The 20,568-nt window shown below is 42.9% G+C and overlaps 1 protein-coding gene across 1 annotated transcript; it reads left to right on the top strand.

Annotated features, from left to right (window-relative positions):
* Window positions 1–1,208: 1,208 nt before the first annotated feature.
* Window positions 1,209–5,083, top strand: LOC116130553 (disease resistance-like protein DSC1). The gene is made up of 4 exons (XM_031416277.1): window positions 1,209–1,735; window positions 2,653–3,769; window positions 4,005–4,313; window positions 4,418–5,083. The coding sequence occupies exons 1-4, from the start codon at window positions 1,209–1,211 to the stop codon at window positions 5,081–5,083; spliced, it is 2,619 nt and encodes an 872-aa protein (XP_031272137.1).
* Window positions 5,084–20,568: the final 15,485 nt, after the last annotated feature.

Raw genomic sequence — 20,568 nt, 5'->3', positions numbered from 1 at the left:
ATCGCCCCGTCTAGCACTTTTATGGGTGTGCGCCTGCGACGTGGCATGGGACAGCTCGGGCTGTATCTTTTCACCGAGTCTCAACGAGACTGGTATTTTGTTTGGGACGCGGTCGGTGTTTGCTGGCCCTTTGGAGCCCGTGGGCTTGTTTTTTGTCACTTGCTTACCCTTACGTCTACGTGCTGCAGTGCTCGCAGCACGGGCTATCTCCCTTTGCCGCGCTTTCGCGCGACCTACAGGCATTTTTGGTGGTTGTACTGCCACAGCTGACCTAGATGGCGTGCCCTGGTCCAAATGGTCCAACCTTTGGTTGACCGTCTGGAGAGTATTGTCAAACCTCTCCAGGTAGCCTCTTATAGCGGGGTCAAGCTGCGAGCTTGACGGGATATCTCCCACAGTATTTTGCGGGGCTGAAGGTTTTTTGGAAGAAGTATCTCCTTGAACTTGGGGGAGCCCCTCAACGCCTTGGCTGGTTTGCTCATGTTCTGGTTGGCGAGCCATTGTTGCTGTAGGACTGGTAAGTTGGAGATTCTCCTGATGAAGGATGAACACTAAATCAGCCCTCCTTCTAGCGCCAAACTGTTAATGCACGATTTTTGTACCAACGAAACGCACGTGTGAAATGCTGTGGTGGCCCAGAAGACACACGTGAATGTAATGGATCAAGGGATAGTAAATGCAATGAGAACAATTTTTAAAGTGGTTCGGATGCTAAGGTAGCAAATCCTACGTCCACTGATACTTATATTGATGACAAGGGTCAGGTCGCTTTTAGCGGTCTGACTTTACAATAATATTACAAGATATTGAAAACTAAGAATTCTAGGGAAGAGAGGATAGTTAATTGAGCGTAAAATGTGCCAAAAATCCCCCTTAATGAGAGATGAGCTTCCAATTTATAGTGAGATGTGGTGAGGCAATGATTACTAAATCTTTAAGTTGGTGGGATTATCTGTGCAAATCCTTCTTTATGTCACATTACCCACCTTCCAGAGAGATTTGTGTGATTTAGAGCAGGCCTTGGACACGTGGGAGCACCACAGCTCTTGGCTAGCCTGACGCACACCCGCTATCCTGACGGGAACAGACGGTGGTTGTCCCAATGGTCTGACCTTTGTGGGCTGAGTGGACCTGACGCCACCCCTCGTATTTTTTGGGCATAACAAATATGGTTTCTTGAAATGGTGTTTTGATTTGATTTTGTTGAGATGGCTTCATCTTCTTCTTCTGCTACTTCTCAAGTATCTAAGAAGTACGATGTTTTCATCAGTTTTAGAGGTGAGGAAACTCGAACCACAATCACTGACATTTTACACGGCCGTTTGCGCTGGGAATACAATATTAATGTTTTCATGGATGACCAACTTCACAAAGGAGATGAAATTTCTCCATCTCTTATGAATACAATTGAAGATTCAAAAATTTCGGTTATAATCTTCTCAGAAAGTTATGCTTCATCTCGATGGTGTCTTGAAGAACTTGTGAAGATCATGGAATACAAGAAAGCTTACAGACAGATCGTAATACGAGTCTTCTTTTGTGTAGATCCATCACATGTAAGGAATCAAACTGATACTTTCGGGGATGGATTTGCTAGGCTTGTCGAAATTTGTAATAAAGAGAAGTTAGAGAAGCTACAAATGACAGAAGAACAATTTCAAGAAAAGGTGCAAGCGTGGAGGAATGCCGTGACAAAAGCAGCCAATCTGTGTGGCTATACTGCAACTCCCACCACGTAATTTCTACACTTTTCAATACCTGGTGTTTCAAGGTTCTTTTTTTTTTTTTTCTTTTCTTGTCACGTTCTATTATATATCATTGAATGGATGAGAAAATAGGGCAAAATATGTATTTTTGCCACTTTTAAATCCATAAACCCAACCACCCAATTACGCAGTCATGGCTGCCCGCCCGTGGCGATGCCTCCAATAGCCTCATGGCAGTTGTTGGAGGCTGTTGGAGGCCTTGTGACAGCCGTGAAAAGGCCTGGAGGCCACGAGTCGGTGCCTATTGAGGCCATCATCTGGCCTCTTGGCACTACTCAAGACCCTACCTGGGCCTTTTCAATGCCATAAAGTCAAATCTAGCCTTGGCTGGCATCAAGAGGCTAGATCCGACCTTACAAAGCTGGTACCAAATCCGGCCCCTCGGTGACATAGAGGCCAGATTGGACCATCTCAAAGCCAGAAGAGGTCACATACGACTTCTATGCAACCTATATTAATATGATCTAGCCTCAAGGCAGTCTCTGGAGGCATTAACCGACGGTGAGGATGGAGGAAGAATAGGGGGAGAGAGAGAAAAGAAAAAAGAACAGGGAAAGGGAAGAAGGAAAAAGAAGAGGGGAAAAAGAGAAAGAAGAATAATTGTACTCTTTTAGTTTACTTTTATATTAAGTTTTACGTTAGAGTCTGGTCACTACCTAGTTGAAAAATGTTGAGTTTCACAAAAATTTTCCTAAATTTCACTAATAACTAAAAGTAGTAGTGTAGTACTATACATAAAGTTTTCTCACAAAGAAATGAATATAAAATGAGGTGATGTTACCCTTTAAATTACATATCAATTAATGAGTTACTCTACCTTTTATATATTATTTTATCTCTTTGTGTTTTATGTATGTTTATTAGTATTTGTGTTTCATATTGTCAGGTCTTTGTATGGTATTACAAAGAAAATTGTTGGTGATATTTTGGAGATGTTGAATTACTTGTCTTCCGAAGTTGATAACAATAACTTGATTGCAATTGAGCCAAGCATTGGCTACATAATTAAATATTTACTAGGTCTTGATAATTATCAATTGATGGCCAGATATGATAATCATAGGATAGGTATTTGGGGAATGGGTGGTGTCGGCAAGACGACTATAGCTGAAGCTGTATACAACAAAATTTGGCCTATGTTTGAAGCTTCTTACTTTGCTTTAAATGTTAGGGAGAAATCCAGCAATCAGAATACATTAACTCTCTTGCGACAAGAACTTCTTTCGACACTAATAAATGACTGGCATTCAAATATGACTTTCACTTACCATGCAAAAAGGAGGCTTGGCAGTCAAAAAGTTCTCATAATTTTTGATGATGTTACATGTTTTAGTCAAATAGAATTTTTGATTGGGGATCTTAATTGTTTGGGTCGAGGAAGTTATATTATTATTACAAAAAGAAATAAACAAGTGCTTAGAAACTATGGAGTGCATGAACGTTATATATACAAGATTGAGGGATTATCTCATTGTGGAGCTCTTCAACTTTTTAGTAGGCATGCATTTGGACAAAATCATCCCCAAAAGGGCTATGGTGCGTTGTCAGATAGGGTGGTTGAGTATGCTAAAGGCATTCCATTAGCTCTTAAAGTTTTGGGCTGCTTTTTACTTGACAAATCAAAAGAAGTTTGGGTAAGTGCAATAAGTAAACTAGAAATAATTCCTCATGAGGATATTCAGAAAGTGTTAAAAGTAAGTTATGATAGACTAGACGATACAGAGAAGAACATATTTTTAGATATTGTATGTTTCTTGAAATGGGAAAACAAAGATTTTGCAACAGAATTCCTGGACGCTTGTGGCTTCTATGCAAAACTTGGGATAAGTGTTCTCATTGACATATGTCTTGTAACCATATCAAATGATAACAAGATAATGATACATGATTTACTTCAAGAAATGGGTTGGGAAATAGTCCGACAAGAATCTACGAAAGATCCCGATGAACGTAGTCGTTTATGGTATCACGAAGATATCAATAGTGTACTAGAAGAAAATACTGTAAAAGGCATTATTTAGGCATTATTTAACTTTTGACTTCTGATTTATGCATATGAGATCTAAGAAAACATCAGCATTGAGAATTATGTTTCCAGTTATCCCATGTGTTAGCTTGGGCGATGGATGGTTGGACAAAATATATTATCAATCTGAGCTAGGCTTTAGCCATCACTACTGAGATATGCTCTTAAATATCTGCGACTAATTATATATTATCTTTTTGTTTGATCATCAGGGGACTAAAGCTATTGAAGGCATATGTTTAGACATGTCTAAACAAAAAGAGATCATATACTTACAACCAGGTGCCTTATCATTGATGCGCAAGCTGAGATTCTTTAAACTACATAACCCACAATACGAAGAGAATAATATTAATAAAGTGCATGTTTCCGAAGACCTTAATTCTATTTCCACTGAGTTACGATACCTCTGTTGGCAAGGATGTCCGTTGAAATCATTACAATCAAATTTTCGTCCAAGGAACCTTATCGCACTTGACATGCCTCATAGCAATATTGAACAACTATTACCTGGACACCAGGTAAATATATATGTACATTGATATGCAAGCTAATTATTCTGTTTTGATTTCTCACCATCAAAAACACTAATTTGTGTTAGTAATTTTTTATTTCTTGTTTACAGCTCCATAAGTTGAAACATATTGACCTCAGTTACTCCAAGAACCTAAGAATTCAAGATCTTTCGTTGGCTCCAAATCTTGAGAGTTTGATTCTAAAAGGTTGTACGAATTTGTTTAAGATTTCCTCATCTATTCACTTGGAGTCTCTTAAAAAAGCTATCCTTTCTTGTTGCTCAAAGTTCAAGATGTTTGATCCAGAGATCTCATCTAACATAGAAGAGTTATTTTTAGATGAAACTGCAATAGAGGAGTTGCCTACATCAATAGAGAATCTATCGAAACTAGTTAGGTTGAATCTTAAAAATTGCACAATGCTTGAGAATCTCCCAAGTAATATCTATAAATTGAAATCTCTTGAACATCTTATTCTGTCAGGGTGTTCAAAACTTGATGGATTGCCTGATAACATAGGAAATTTAGAAGCTTTAAAGGTGCTTCAAGCAGAGAGAATTGGAAAAATGTTAGTGCCATCATCCATTGTACATTTGAGATGTTTGATGGAACTAAATTTGACCAACTGTTGTATCAAGGAATTACCCAATGATCTTGGTCAATTATCCTCACTAGAAACTTTACTTCTTGGCAGAAACTTTTTCGAGAGCATTCCAACAAGCATAGTAAACCTTTCTAAGTTATCTTATCTTGACTTAAGCTTTTGTGAGTGTTGATGCGAGATTCTAACACCAACTAATCGACACGTGCGCAACGCTGATTGGTCAAGAAACACACGTGATTATGGATAGAGAATACAAAATAAATGCAATGAGAGCGTTTAAAGTGGTTCGGATGCTAAGGTAGCAAGTCCTATGTCCACTTATTTGTATTAATATGGCGGGTCAGGTCGCAAAAGCGGACTGACTTACAAATGATTGGGAAAAGTAAATAAAAAGTTCTTAGAGAGAGAGAGTTCAAGTGTAGAATAGCCGAATCCCCTTAATGAAGGGGTCTTCCTCTTTTTATATCAAGTTGAATACGTGTAATCATCATTAAATCCTTGGGTTGGTGTGAATGTCAGGACATAATCCGGCTTTACGTCCCATTGCCCACTTCCCAAGCTGATTTCACACGATTTGGAGCAGGGAAATGGACACGTGGGAGCTCCATGGCGCTTGGCAGGCCTGTCGTGCACTTATCATTTTGACGGGAGCAGGTCACGCTTCATCACGTGACTTTTCACGTCAGCTCTTGTTTTCCCAGGCATAACAGAAGTTCCCTAGTTTTTAAGGTTTGAGGATCAAACCTTGGAAACTAAGTCATGTCGCGATTGAAGGTTCTAGCAATTTCGACCTGCATGGAAGAAGCTCGGGATAGGGCCTTTTGCGAACACGACCTTGCACAATTTTTGCCTAAACGACCTGACAATCATCATCCTAGCGACCTGGAGTGGTCGGACGTTCCTTTCCGTGCCTTAGGGTTGGAGATTCAATGAACCTGCTTTTGCACTGTCAGGCGCTCTGCACATGCTGCAGCGTCTGGCAGGCGCATTAAATGCGTTGTGTGCTGACCCGGCGTTGTTTTGACAGCATTAATTGCACAACGCATTTGAAACGACGACCCTCATCATGGCATTTAATGTGACATGGGGCGCATTTAATGAGGAGAGAGAGAGAAGGCTGTCGTTTCAGTTCCAAGAGGTGGTAACCGTCGATTCGCAGTCCATATAACAGCTCACATTTTTCAGATGATGCCACCAAAATCCTTTTGCCTTGAGTGATAAGCCTTTGCAAACCAGAAGTTCTTCTTTTCCGATTGGCGCCTCTTAGATATCTGAAACAAGATTCGGCCTTGGTCACGCGTCCCAGAAGGTAAGATCCTTTTTTTTTTTTTTTTTTTTTTTTTTTTTTGCTTGGTTGGTGGGCAATGGCATTGGGTCTCCTGGTGTTTCACCAGAGACACGACGCCACCGTTAGATTCGAGCCGTGGGTGGCAGCTCGAGTTACTATTAGGGTTTAAGGAATTTGTCCCATGCCGCCGCACGGGACAACATGCGAAGGCTAAAATGACGGTGTCTATCGGTGTTGCAGACTCTGGAATGGAGCCATCGACGTCCAGACCCGAGGAAGGAACCGGCTCATCCTCGTGGGACGTTCCCGCGGACGCATCCCTTGACGTCTTCTCGGTTCTCACCCGAGAAGAGTTTGATAGGATTAAAAAGCAGTACAACGTCCACGCAGAGGTGTTCCTCGACAACACCCGGTCGTCACGGCATCCTTCAGATGGCCTTGCTGCGATCTCCAAAGAGATCTTCAAGGGTGGAGGGATGATTCCCTTCCATCCTTTCATCAGGTCGGTCCTGGATCACTTCGGGATCGTACCGATGTAGCTGACGCCAAGCGCGTATATCATCACCGTCGCGATGTACATCGCGTGCTGCGAGAGTGGCTTGGGCGAGCCAACGGTGGTGGAACTCGGTATCGCCTACTATCTTAAAAAGAGTAGGGACAAGGATTCGTATTACTTGTCCCGGCGACCTACCATTGCCGATAGGATACATAGCTATTCCAGCAACGTGGGGGCCTACGAGACAAAATTCTTTTTTTCTGCCATGACGGCTACTGCCGCTTTCAGAAACCAAGTAGGTTCTTCTTCGCTAGGTTCATTGTCTGTTCGCATGCTTTATCATAACGACCTTCCTTCTTTTGCAGTTAATAGAACAACCAGCCAAGACCTGCTCGACGACCCAGACAGGCTCGTGTCTTTTGGAGTCCTTCCCAAGGGAAGCCAGGATACGAGGAAGCTCGTGACAACCGTGAACTTGCGGAAGTACGATTTTATCAGTAACAACGCCTCTTTAGAGCCCCTAGAAGGTAAGTTACACTAATTCCCTTCTGGTCGCAGAATAATCTTGTTTACTAATGTACTTGCATGCAGCAACTATGCCTCCGAAAGAGTCCGAGTAGCCTCTCCAAGCACCGTTTGTCTTCCCTCGATCGAGAAGAGAGAGAGCGGCCGAAGCTACTCGTCCCATTGCGGCACAACCAGTGCGAACAGCTGCTCCTTCCCAGCCCCGTCCTGTACAAGAAGCGACCAGGACAGAACAGGTCGCTCAAGCACCACCTGCTCGCCCAAGGCGGAAGGCTCCGGCCCAAAGGTCGAAGAAGAGGAAGCAGATTCAGGTCGATGAGTCAGAGACCGAATCTGAGGAAGAACCCTTGAGGTCACGACAGGACTCAAGGAGATCGGGTAAGGAACCCGTGAGCGAGGCGATCGCTGTTGACAAGGCAAAGGACGCACCAGTGTTGGACTCATTGGGGAGCCTACCCGAATACCTGCAGCGATAGTCTATTCTCTGCTCGAGATCGGAGTCGTATGATGAGTTCGCTGATACGGGCAATGACCTGATAACCACGTTGTTCCACCATCTAAGCAAGGTAAACGAGTTGTACTTAAAGTTTCGTTCTAATTCATTTCTTGCTCACAGGCTTTGCTTGCGATGAGGATGTCTATGGAGAAGACTCGACTGGGGGCCGCGAAGGGGGCAAGCGACCTAAAGGAGGAGGTCGCGAAGCTCAAACAGAGCCTGGAGTCCATCGAAGCGGAAAGAACGCAAGCATTCGAAGTGGCAAACAGGTATCTAAACCAAAAGGATGCTGCTTCACGAACAGTGGACTTCCAAAAGGTGGAGCTTGAGCGACGTGCAGAGGAAGTGAAGGAACTTCAAAGGACAATCGCTAGGCTCTCTAAGGAGGTCGGAGAAAAGGACCAGGAGATCCAGACGACCTCCATATGGGCTCAACAAGCTGAACAGGAAAGGGAGGCCTCCGAAAAGGATAGGCAAGCTCTCGAGGCCGAACTCCAAGAGAGTCGGGAAAAAATCGCTTCACTGACTAAAGAAATGCGGATCCATTCAGAGGAGATCGAGGATAAGGCCGCAGACTGGGCAATCGGGTCTATTTATTCCCTGCGATCAAAGAACCTAGATCTGGATATTTTTGACCTCCCGGAGGGGTGGCAAGAGACCTTGCGGATTCTAGCAGAGGAAGATGATCAAGCAGTAACGGCCACTCGACGATCCGACCAGGCAAAGGGTTTTGGTCTTGCCTCGAAGGATCCCCCCAACCAGCCATAATGTAACGAGTCTGACTCCATTGAGATTGGGTCTTAATTTTTGTTTGTACATAAATGAAAATACATTTTGCTTTCAATTGCTGTTCGCTTTTTCATACATAAGTACAGTTTACAATTCAGTTTTACATAGGCAATATTACATACGAATTCTTACACGCGAACAAAATACATGCGAACTGTTTCCAGCGAACAAAATAATACTTTACATTAAAGAGGAAACTAACAAAAACTAATTTGAGAGCTGAGTTCGGGATTACTGATAGTATGGCCAGAGGTGCTCGGCATTCCAAGCTCGGGGTACTTTGGAACCGTTCAATCTTTTGAGATGGTAAGTCCCCGGTCTGATCACCTTGTCGACCCGGTACGGTCCTTCCCAGTTAGGTCCTAGTACCCCCGCACTTGGCTCTTTGGTCCCAAGGAGAACTTCCTTTAGCACAAGGTCTCCGACCTGGAAGTCTCTTCGCTTGACCTTTGAATCGAAAAACCTCTTTGCTCGCTGCTGGTAGGCTGCTATCCTTAGCAAAGCCTTGCTGCGGTGCTCTTCAATGAGATCCAAACTTGCCCTCATAAGTGCTTTGTTTTCAGCCTCGTCGTACAAGTCTCTCCGAAGAGAATCAGTTCCCACCTCTACAGGAATCATTGCTTCGCAGCCATAGGCTAGCGAAAAAGGGGTTTCTGAGGTGGAAGTTCTTGGAGTTGTCCTGTACGCCCATAAGACTTCAGGGAGATCATCAACCCAATTTCCTTTGGCTGCCCCAAGTTTGGCCTTTAAAGTGTGCTTGATGGTCTTGTTGACAGCTTCAACTTGGCCATTTGCTTGCGGTCTGGCGACTGAGGCGAATTTTTTATGGATGCCCAGCTCGTCACAGAACTGCTTGAACTCCTCGTTATCGAATTGCTTTCCATTATCCGAGATAAGGGTGTGAGGAATTCCGTAGCGGCACACTATGTTCTTGAAAAAGAAGTCTTTTAGCTTTTTGGTCGTGATCGCGGCCAACGGTTCGGCTTCCACCAATTTTGTGAAATAATCTACCACGACCACGGCATACTTGACCCCTCCCTTTCCAACTGGCATGGGACCGATAAGGTCGATCCCCCACATGGAAAATGGCCAGGGGCTAGACATCGTTATCAGCTTGTGTGAGGGGGCTCGCGGAATGTTCACGAACCGCTGGCACTTGTCACATTTCTTGACAAAATTGTGCGTATCTTCTTGGATCCGGGGCCAATAATATCCCTGACGAACAACCTTGTTCGCAAGAGATCGAGAAGCTGTGTGATTACCGCAAATCCCTTCGTGAATTTCCCTCATGATGTAGTCTGCTTCTTCACCGGTTACATATCGGAGGAGAGGGGCACTGAATCCTCTCCTGTATAGCTGGTCCCCGATGAGTGTGTAACGAGCAGATCTTGCTCGCACGACCCTTGCCTCGACCTTGTCATCTGGCAAGGTCTCATCCTTGAGGTATTGAAAAATGGGAGTCATCCAAGAATCTGGTTGAGTCACATTTACGGCCTGTTCGGCTGAATTGATAGTTAGAGCATGCACGAAACGAATAGGAATGTTGTCTGGAGCCTCTGAGTCCAACGACGAGGCTATCTTTGCTAAGGCGTCCGCTATAGAATTGCTATCTCTGGGGATCTGAGTGATTTCAAAGTGCTTAAACGACCCCACAGCAGTCTTAGCCTCTTTCAGGTAGCAGACCATGTTCTCTTCCTTGGCTTGGTATTCCCCTAGAATTTGGTTGACGACCAGCATAGAGTCGCTGTAAATGCTGATCGCTGTTGCACCCATTTCTTTGGCAAGTCACAACCCGGCGAGCAAGGCTTCATACTCTGCCTCATTGTTGGTCGCCTTAAACCCAAACCAGAGAATACCATGAATTCGAGCCCCTTAGGGGCTTACAAGGAAAAGACCCGCACCGGCTCTTTTCCTGTTTGATGACCCGTCGACGTAGAGGTTCCAGGTCGACAGGTTCTGAATACTTTCTTGCACGACTTTGCTAGGCTGTTGCTCGTTTGGGAGATAGGAAAATTCTGAGATGAAGTCTGCAATAGCTTGCCCTTTAATGGTCGATCTGGGCTTGTACTTCAGTCGAACTGGCTCAATTCCATGGCCCATTTGAGCAGTTTACCCAAGGCTTCTGGTTTTTGGAGGACCTGCCTGAGGGGGTAATTAGTCATTACGTTGATTGTATGGGCATGGAAGTAAGGTCGCAGCTTTCTGGATGCGATCAGTAGAGCAAAGGCTAGTCGCTCCATTTCTGGATATCGCATCTCGGCATCCGATAGACGCTTGCTTGCATAATACACTGGGCACTGCGCCTTTTCCTCTTCCTGTACTAAAGCTGCACTGACCGCGAACTGGGAGACGGACAGGTAGATGAGCAGGATTTCCTGTGGAAGAGGCTTAGAGAGGAGAGGTGGCTTCCCTAGGTGTTCTTTTATACTCTGGAATGCCTGTTCGCATTTGGGAGTCCATTCGAATTTCTTGTTTGCCTTCAGAACATTGAAGAATGGTAAGTAGCGGTCTGTTAGCCTTGATATGAAGCGACTAAGTGCCGCTATCCGCCCATTTAGACTTATGACCTGCTTTTTGCTGGTCGGGCTCTCCATATCGAGCAGAGCTTGAATCTTCTCGGGATTTATTTCTATGCCCCGCTGATTAACCATGTACCCCAGGAACTTTCCTGATGACACCCCAAACGAACACTTGAGAGGGTTTAGCTTCATTCTGTACAGTCGGAGAATGTCAAACATCTCAGCGAGATGTGCAATGTGTTCTAAGGCGACCTGGGATTTGACCAGCATATCGTCCACATAGACCTCCATTGTCCTCCCGATCTGGTCGGAGAACATTCAGTTGACCAACCTCTGATAGGTCGCGCCCGCATTCTTGAGGCTGAAAGGCATGACTTTGTAACAGTATAGCCTCTGGTCCGTAATGAAGGACGTATGCTCCTCGTCTGGCCCATACATCAGGATTTGATTGTATCCCGAGTATGCATCCATGAAGCTTAGCAGCTCGTGCCCTGAGGTGACATCAACGAGCTAGTCGATCCTCGGCAGAGGGAATCTGTCTTTTGGGCAAGCCTTGTTGAGGTCGTTGAAATCAACACAGGTCGGCCTCGTCTAGGTTCATTCTATCGAAAGCGGTCTTGAACAGGATGTTCACAGCGCTTCCGTTGTCCACAAGCATTCTGCAGACATTATGGCACCCTATCAGGGGCGTGATCAACAGGGCGTCCTCGTGAGGATGGTGCAAGCGAGCTGCTTCCCTTTCGCAGAAGGTGATCGACTCCTCCTTTCGAGCCTTTTGTGGTCACTGCGAAGTGTTCATTACTCTGATCGGGTCATGATACGCTTCACGAGCATACCTTTCCTGCGCTCCTCGCGTGTTTCCCACGAGGTGCGGGCCTCCAAAAATTATATTAACGCTACTGTATCTGCTGCGATCACGACGTTTTTTCTTCTGTTCTCCTTGGCTCTCTTTTGGAGAGTCATCAATATACTCCTTGAAGTGCCCTTTTTCAATGAGCTCTTTGATTGCCTGCTTTAGGGCTCGACATTCATCAGTGTGATGCCCGTTATCCCGATGGTAACGGCAGTATTTTTTGCTGTTTCTGGCCATGGCAGGAGTTTTCATTGGTTCCAGCTCTCGAAGTAGGCTGGCCTCCTCGAATTTGTCAAGGATTGCAGATATGGACACGTTCAGCAGAGTGTATTGAGCTCTGTCCCGGTCGCGACGAGGAACAGGAGCATAGGACTTGTTGTGCTCGTAGCGGGGTTTTTTCCCTTTTCGCTGATCATCAATGTCTCCTTTGCGATCAGCTCTCCTATTTTCTCCCCGGCCAGACATACTGCTCAAAGTGTCGTGATTGCGACGATAGAGTGCCGCCAATGAATTCTCTATTCAAAGATATTTTTCTGCAAGGTTGTAAAATCTGGTGAGGGAAACATTGTCCTCAGCCTGCAGTTCTTTCCACAGGTCAGTTTGCGGGCGAACTCCAGCTATTATAAGTGTTCGGATGGACTCTTCTGGAGCATGAGCCACCTTGTTGAGTTCCCTGTGGAAACGATCGATGTAAGATTGCAGGGATTCGTCTCTTTCTTGCCTTATGTCGTTGAGGTAGCTCAAAGGCATCGAAAACTTTCGATTTGCTTGGAAATGCCGTAGGAACGTCGTGCTCATCTGAGGCCACGAATTGATCGATCCCGCTGGGAGCGACCTTAACCACCTCTTGACGTAAGAAGTGAGCGTCACGGCCAAACATCAGCATTTTGCAAGATCCGAAACCTGGTGGAGCTCCATCAGGTCATTGAACTGCGGGTCATGGTTCCCATAAACGGTCGCATGTCGGGCATTCTGAACCCCGGTGGGAGTGGAGCAGCTAGCACTTCGGGAGAGAAAGGGGATGCAGAGGCGACCTGGGCCTGTTCGCTTTGCTGCTCCCTTAACCTGTCCAGAGCTCACTGTAGCTCCTCAATTTGTGGTAACGGAGCCAATTGGGGGTTGCTTTCACCCATGCGAGTCTGGCCTTCGCGATTACGGTTCAGGAAAGTCCGGAGGTCGGATTCCTCTTCGCCTCGGTTGGCATTTCTGGCCGCACTCGACACACGTTGGCTAGAGGTGTGTGAAGGCGATGGATTGCGCAGGGCATTTTCACGACCCTCGTGGTGATACGAACCGCCCCGCGAGGTGTGGGGGCCACCCGCATGATAACAATCGGGATCGTTCTACTAGCGGTGATAGGAATCATCGCGCCCGGTATTTTTGCTTGGGTTCGCCTGCGACGTGGCTTGGGACAGCTTGGGATTCACTTTTTTGCCGAGTCTCAGCTTTGTCGGCACCTTGCTCGGGGCACGATTTGTGCTCGCTGGTCCTTGGGAGCCCGTAGGCTTACCTTTTGCCACTTACTTACCCTTACGTCTACGCGCTGCAGTGCTCGCGGCACGGCTATTGCCCTTTGCCGCGTTTTCGCGTGACCTGCAGGGGTCTTTGGCGGTTGCACCGCCCAAGCTGTTGTAGATGACATGCCTTGGTCCAAACGGTCCAACCTTTAGTTGACCGTTTGGAGAGTATTGTCGAACCTCTCCAGGTAGCTTCTGATGGCGGGGTCGAGCTGCGAAGCTGCCGGGATATCCCCCGCAGCATTTTGTGAAACTGGAAGTACCCTGGAGGGGGTATCCCCTTGGGTCAACGGGACTCCTTCAGCGCGCTGATTAGCTTGCTCAAGTTCAGATTGGCGGGCCATTTGTTGCTGTAGGACCAGTAGGTTGAAGATTCTCCTGATGAAGGGTAAACACTAAATCAGGCCCCTCCTTCTAGCGCCAAACTGTTGATGCGAGATTCTAACACCAACTAATCGACACGTGTGCAATGCTGATTGGTCAAGAAACACACGTGATTGTGGATAGAGAATACGAAACAAATGCAATGAGAGCGTTTAAAGTGGTTCGAATGCTAAGGTAGCAAGTCCTACGTCCATTGATTTGTATTAATATGGTGGGTCAGGTCGCAAAAACGGACTGACTTACAAATGATTGGGAAAAGTAAATACAAAGTTCTTAGAGAGAGAGAGTTCAAGTGTAGAATAGCTGAATCCCCTTAATGAAGGGGTCTTCCTCTTTTTATATCGAGTTGAATGCGTGTAATCATCATTAAATCCTTGGGTTGGTGTGAATGTCAGGACATAATCCGGCTTTACGTCCCATTGCCCATTTCCCAAGCTGATTTCACGCGATTTGGAGCAGGGAAATGGACACGTGGGAGCTCTATGGCGCTTGGCAGGTCTGTCGTGCGCTTACCGTTCTGACGGGAGCAGGTCACGCTTCATCACGTGACTTTCCACGTCAGCTCTTGTTTTCCCAGGCATAACAGTGAGAGACTTAAATCCTTACCAAAACTTCCTCAAGAATTAGAAATTATTGATGCACACAATTGTACATCATTGGAAGAATTATCAAATTTACCTCCACTTTTATGCAATTTACAATGCTTGGATGCACACGGTTGGACAGCACGGGAAGCATCATCAAGTTTATCAACAAGATACGGTAAAACTATCTTGGGAAAGGTGAGAGTTAACTTTAGCAATTGCTACAGAATGGATCAAAATGTACTCAAAGAAACTGTGGAAGATGCTATGCGGGAAATCCGGCGTTGCAGAATGCCAGAGTGGATCCGCTCTGAGGGCTTACTCTTTCTTGCTCATTCATGTGATGTAAATTTCTTTAAATAAAAGGAAGTGTTATGTTAAAGTTAAAAGAAATGTTAGAAATACTTCTTTTTTTTTTTTTTCTTTTTCAGTTTTATTCTCAGTCTTTCAAAGTTTTAACAAAATTACAAGTAATATCTTTTTTATATAATTTTTTTTTTTTTTTTTTTTTTGGATACAGAAATTTCTTCCACAACCGAGTGCTTGCTTCTGTTTTCCTAGAATTGAAATTCCCAATTCGTTCAACTTTCAAAGTGAGGGATCTTCTATAACTCTCTTGGAGCCCTACAGAAATCAAGTCCTTGGTTTTGGTATGTGCGTTATTGTGGAGTTTCGAAACTATCATAATGAGGGGCAAGGTTTGGTGGTTGGCTATGACTACAGCTACAAATTCAAAGACGACCGTAATAATTGGACTGAAGTACTGCACCGTGGCACTTTAAGGGGTTGGGACTATGGCACCGGACCTGAATTTGTGGACTCGCATCACGTTTTCCTGGGTTTTGATTTTCGTCTACTGTTAAAAAAAAAATATCTAACCTCAGCCCTTTAGAAACTACCATCCAATTTTATGTTGAGGATTTAAATGGCGAACGCATAGGTCGTTGCAACGTGAAAAAGTGTGGGGCATATTATATTTATGAACGGGTATGGAGTCCAATTAAAGTGACATCACCTTTTGATAAGCAGGCCGATAAAAAGAAAGAGAGAGGGAAGGAGAAAGAGAAGGAGAAGGAGAAAGAGGAAGAGAAAGAGAAGGCAGATAAAAAGAGGAAACATACAGCAAGAGATTGAAAATTAGGAATTCCTTTAAAGGCTAATCCAGCTCAAGGTAAGAAATAAAACGCCTCATATTATGGTATCTTATATATTATCTCCCTATATGTTTAGTTAATTTTTATGACTTAAATTTTAGTTTTTATATCGGTCAGTTCATTGTCTCGACCTAGTACATCATTTTGTTATTTAAGTCTTAAGCTTATGATTGATTCTATATGTGTTTCTTTTGGGTCTCTGTACATCATGCGTGCGTTTGTGGTCAGCTTACTACTTGGTTGGGCTTGCAATTTGGTCCAAAAATAGTTTTCGAAAAGAATAATACTACACATACATCATTCCCATACAATATTTCTCATACAACATTATGTGACAAGATGTGATTAGGTGAAAGTTTAATTTTAACTTTAAATTAGCCAATCATATCTTGGCACATAATGTTGTATGGGAAATGTTGTATGAAAATGATGTATGTATAATATTACTCTTTGGAAAATAAATTTAACTTTTATCATACTACCGGAATTCAATGCACATTTACTTTCTTATTGTTGAAATACATCTTTTATAGTCTGTGATGATGAGGAATGTCTTAAGGCAAAATTTCATCTATAGTGGTGGATACATAAATTACGTGTATTCATAATTTTTAGTTAAATAAACCATGTTTGTTACCAACAGTTACTCAAAGCAATGAAGATGCAAAAATTAGTTGAAAAGTAGTTAACGGCTATATAAATGGAAACAGGAACTGGAGCTGTTAAAAGTCGGTTGTTCCTAACGGAATTGTTCGTTGCCGTTAGTTTGTCTTAACAAAACTCTGCGTTTTGATCAAGAAAATAAGCACAGATTGCAGCAAAAGACCGGATTGTTAGATAATGAAAATCAGTTTGATTTCAGCTGAATTTCTTCATCAAGTCTCTCTATTTTACAACAAAAATTTCACTTTTCTGCAACCGTGTCTACCTTGTCCAACAATTTTAAAAACCATAAGGGGGCGTTTGATTCAAGAATGTTAGATTACTGAGAATGTTGGATTACTGGAAAGATAGATTATCTTGGAAGAATACTGGGAATCTTTAGGAAAATATGTTTGGTTAGTTGGTGGGTATGTTATATTAATATGTTTGGTTATGGGAAATAAATTGATGGGTATGTTATTTAAATTACTAAATTGTCCCATTTTCAAATATTAATATAATATTATTTTTATTATTAATTTTTGAATAATTTCTTTTAACCCCCAATATTTCAGATTTAGTTAAAACACCCCCGCTTATATAGAACTTTAATTTATTACGAAATCACCCTTACCTCCTGTTGTCTCCTACTGCCACCATAGACCACCGCCGGAAGTCTCCGAAAGTCTCCATCAGCAGCTCACCGTGACCAAGAGGCTCAACCATGGCCGTTTCTGGCCATATTGATGGCTGAAAACGGTCATATCAGGCCAGATCTGGCTGTTAACAACTAGATCCCTGGCCATTATCGACCAGATCTGGGCGAGATCTAATCGTTAACGGCCACGGACCTGGCCGTTAACGGCCAGATCTTGCCCAAATCTGGACGATAATGGCTAGAGATCTGATCATTAACGGCCATATCGAAGCCTTCCGCAGTCTCCCACCGAAACTCGTTCTTTTTTAGAGACTCTGGCGACTTTTCGGCGGCGGTTTGTGGTGGTTGGCCGCTGTCGGCGGTGGTGACTGGGTGGTAGTGGTGGTAGTGGCTGAGTGGCAATGGTAGTCTGTAAATTGTTTTAAATATAAGGACATTATTGTCCAAAATTTTAGTTAAACAAGGGTAAAATTGAAATAGGATATTAATGTAAATTTATTTTAAAATGAGGGCATTATTGTCCAAAACTTTTATTAATAAAGGATAAAATTGTAACAAAAAAAGATAACCCTGGTAATCTCAGAATACCTAAGAAAATAGAGGTAATCAGATTACCTCCAATATTACCAATAGTAACTACTATTGGTATTTGAAGTTTACCAGAATCTTATAGTACTTAAGAACCAAAAGTGGTAATCAAGTAATATAAGATGACATTACTCCAATAATTTGACATTACCGCCAACCAAAGGCCCCTAAAAGTTATCCAAATACACAAAATCTAAGGGTGCGTTTGGTTTAGTATTTTGGATAGGATTTTAGGGATAGTATTGGGTTATTGGATATGGGAGTATTACGAGGTAAATTTTAAAAATTTATAAAAAAGCCCTTAGGTTTACTAATTTAACTAAAGACCCTAACATGTAAAATGACAAAAACACCCCCACCACCTGCACTGTCAGATTCCGGCCACCACCGCCGGAATCTGGCCGGNGGCCGATAATTCACAAATCTGGCCTTTTTCGGCCAGATCCACAGTGGATCTGGTCGGAAAAGGCCTACCTGGTCGTTTGTGACGACCAAATAAATGGCCGTTATTGACCAACAATGACGGCCATATTTTTGGCCGTCGGACTTTTGCGGCCGTTGACGGCCACATCTGGCCTTAAATTTGGTCTTTTCCGTCAAATCTGACAGGTATGTGTCGTAATGCAATTTTTCGGTCAGATTTCGTCGGTGGTGGCCAGAATCTGGCACTGCGGGTGGTGGGGGTGTTTTTGTCATTTCACAAAATTTTTATATATTGGGGTGTTTAGTTAAATTAGCAAACTTTTGGGGTTTTTTTGAAAATTTTACCTCGTAATACTCAACTATTCAACTACCCAATATTATTCTCAAAATCCTATCCAAAATAATAAACCAAACAGACCCTAAAATATTTATCCAATTTCAACTCAAATCAATAAACAAGAGTAACCTCATCAATGAAAAGTAAATAAATAACCCAAATGGATGTGAGTTTGTGGTTGAAAAATCTCTAATCTGGTTGCATTCGTAGTCACTTCACCAATTTCTCCTCCTCTTTTCATCATGTCGTGACTCAAGTCAAAAAGAGTTTGGGAAAGTGCAATAAAGAAACTAGGAGTGATAATGATGAGACCTCCACAATGCTTGTCTACGGTAGGAAAAACAAAGGAGTGAGTAGAGGATTTGGGCAGGGTTTGTGAGCACAGGACAGTCCCGAATTGCATGTTATTGCGTGTGAGGCATTTGATAGATGGCAACTAAAGATTGGGTTCTGTGGAAACTCTGTTAGAGTGAGAGGTTGGCAACCTAAAAAGGTGAACAGAGAATGTTCCGGGTATCAAAAAAGTAAAAAGGGGAATTTTGGTTGGGGAGGTGCTGGTGCTGGCCCTCCAAGTCAAGTTGGGTTATCTCATTTTTTTTCTTTTTGTTTACTGTTCTGTTCTGGTTTTTGTTCTTGTTTGCTGTTTAATTTTGTTGATCGAATTACCAGTTGTATTGGGTGTTTGCTATCAATATATATAACGAAGTATTTTGTTGAATCGATCGCTGTTTCTTGTCTGTGAACTGGTGTTTGTGGTGTTGTGGAATTCTAGAGATTTGCTGTTACTGGTTTTCTAGGCAGCTTGTGTTTGAAGGTGGTCTTTAACAACTTCAAAGAGAAATTTTTTATTGACATAAAAATTGAGTTGTTGAATGATAGAACTGCTTCCAATGATGAGAATGTCATCTACATAGACTAACAAATAGATTTGAATCAGTCTCTATTGGCAATAAACAAGTTGACAAAGCCCCAAGTCAGTAGAACATGCTTCAGCTTATCAAACCAGACTCTAGAGCCTACTTGAGACCATAAAGAGTCTTTTGTAACTTGCAAACATGTGTAGGATATGTGGAGTCCACAAAATCTTCCAGTTGGTGGATAAAGACCAATTCTTGCAATCCCCATTCAAAAAGGCATTGTTGATGTCTATTTGTTGAATATCCCATGCCTTAGAAACTGCTACAGTAAGAAAACACTCTAATAGTGTAAGCCTTGACCATAGGACTGAAAGTACCAAAGAAATTCAAACCATGAGTCTATTGAAACCTCTTTGCTACCAAACGAGATTTATGCTTTTGTAAAGATCCATCAACATAATATTTTTATTTTAAAAACCCAGTTGTTATCAACTACATTCATGTGATCTTTATAAGGAACCAATGTCTAGGTATCGTTCCTCTGTAATGCTTCATTTTTTACTACATTGCTTGGAACCAGTGTGGATCTTGTAAGGCTTGAGACACTGAAGTAGGTTCAGTAAAAATTAAGATACTTGTTTGAGCTGTCAGTGCTTGAGTTCTTTGCTTAGCTTGCAGTCTGGTTACCACTGGATGAGTTCTAACAGGAACAGGAGCTGAAGGTAGCACAACTAATGGTGCAAAGAAAGGTAACCCCACATAGAGATCAATACCAGGTGAAGAAGGAGTAGAAGAACCAGATATAGATGGCAGTTGACCAAAATTAGAGACATTATTCTCTTGAGCAGCTAATAAAGAAGAATCGAATGTTGATATAGAAGAGACAGGTGTTTTAGAGATATAAGGAACTGATGTGACTGATTTGTTTTGTAGATGTACGGGAGCAAAAGTAAATTGAGGCTCAGAAGAAATGTTACTTGTATGTGGTACACTGGCATGTGCAAAGGGAAATTCTTGTTCATTAACACTGCACCCTTAGCTATAAAAACTCTTCTAAAGAGATGCAAACACAAATATCCATTGTAACAAGAGCTATAGCCACTAAATGTGCACTTATTATGAAAATTGAACTTATGTTTGTTATATGTTTGTTATAGGGTCTCAAATAAGGGAAACAAGTGCAGTTAAAAACCTTTAACATATCAAGATTGGGAGCAGTGTGATATAATGCTTCATAAGGAGATAAGTAATTAAGAAGAGGAGTAAATAACCTGTTAATAAGGTGAACTGCAGTGTGAAATGCATTCCACCAGTATTGGAGTGGCATGGATGCTTGGGACAGAAGTGTAAGACCTATTTCAACAATGTACTTGTGCTTCCTTTCAGCAGAACCATTTTGAGTATGTGTGTAGAGGAAAAAATATTTGGTAGCAATGCCTTTCTGCTCTAAATAAGGCAAAAGAGCTTTATTTTCCTCTCCATTATCAAATTGTAAGATTTTCACAGAAGTTTAAAACTGATTTTTAATCAAATTAACAAACTTGGGA

The sequence above is a fragment of the Pistacia vera genome, unplaced genomic scaffold (assembly GCF_008641045.1).
Source record: "Pistacia vera cultivar Batoury unplaced genomic scaffold, PisVer_v2 Contig1060, whole genome shotgun sequence".
Taxonomy (NCBI): domain Eukaryota; kingdom Viridiplantae; phylum Streptophyta; class Magnoliopsida; order Sapindales; family Anacardiaceae; genus Pistacia; species Pistacia vera.
Note: the sequence above shows the minus strand (reverse complement) of the source record. Positions and strands in the feature narration are given on the sequence as shown.

Excerpts from the sequence above, each read along its gene's own strand:
- LOC116130553 (XM_031416277.1), top strand. The coding sequence starts at position 1,209 with ATGGCTTCATCTTCTTCTTCTGCTACTTCTCAAGTATCTAAGAAGTAC. Across the intron at positions 3,770-4,004 it reads GTGTACTAGAAGAAAATACT|GGGACTAAAGCTATTGAAGG; the intron begins GTAAAAGGCATT and ends TTTGATCATCAG. Across the intron at positions 4,314-4,417 it reads AACTATTACCTGGACACCAG|CTCCATAAGTTGAAACATAT; the intron begins GTAAATATATAT and ends TCTTGTTTACAG.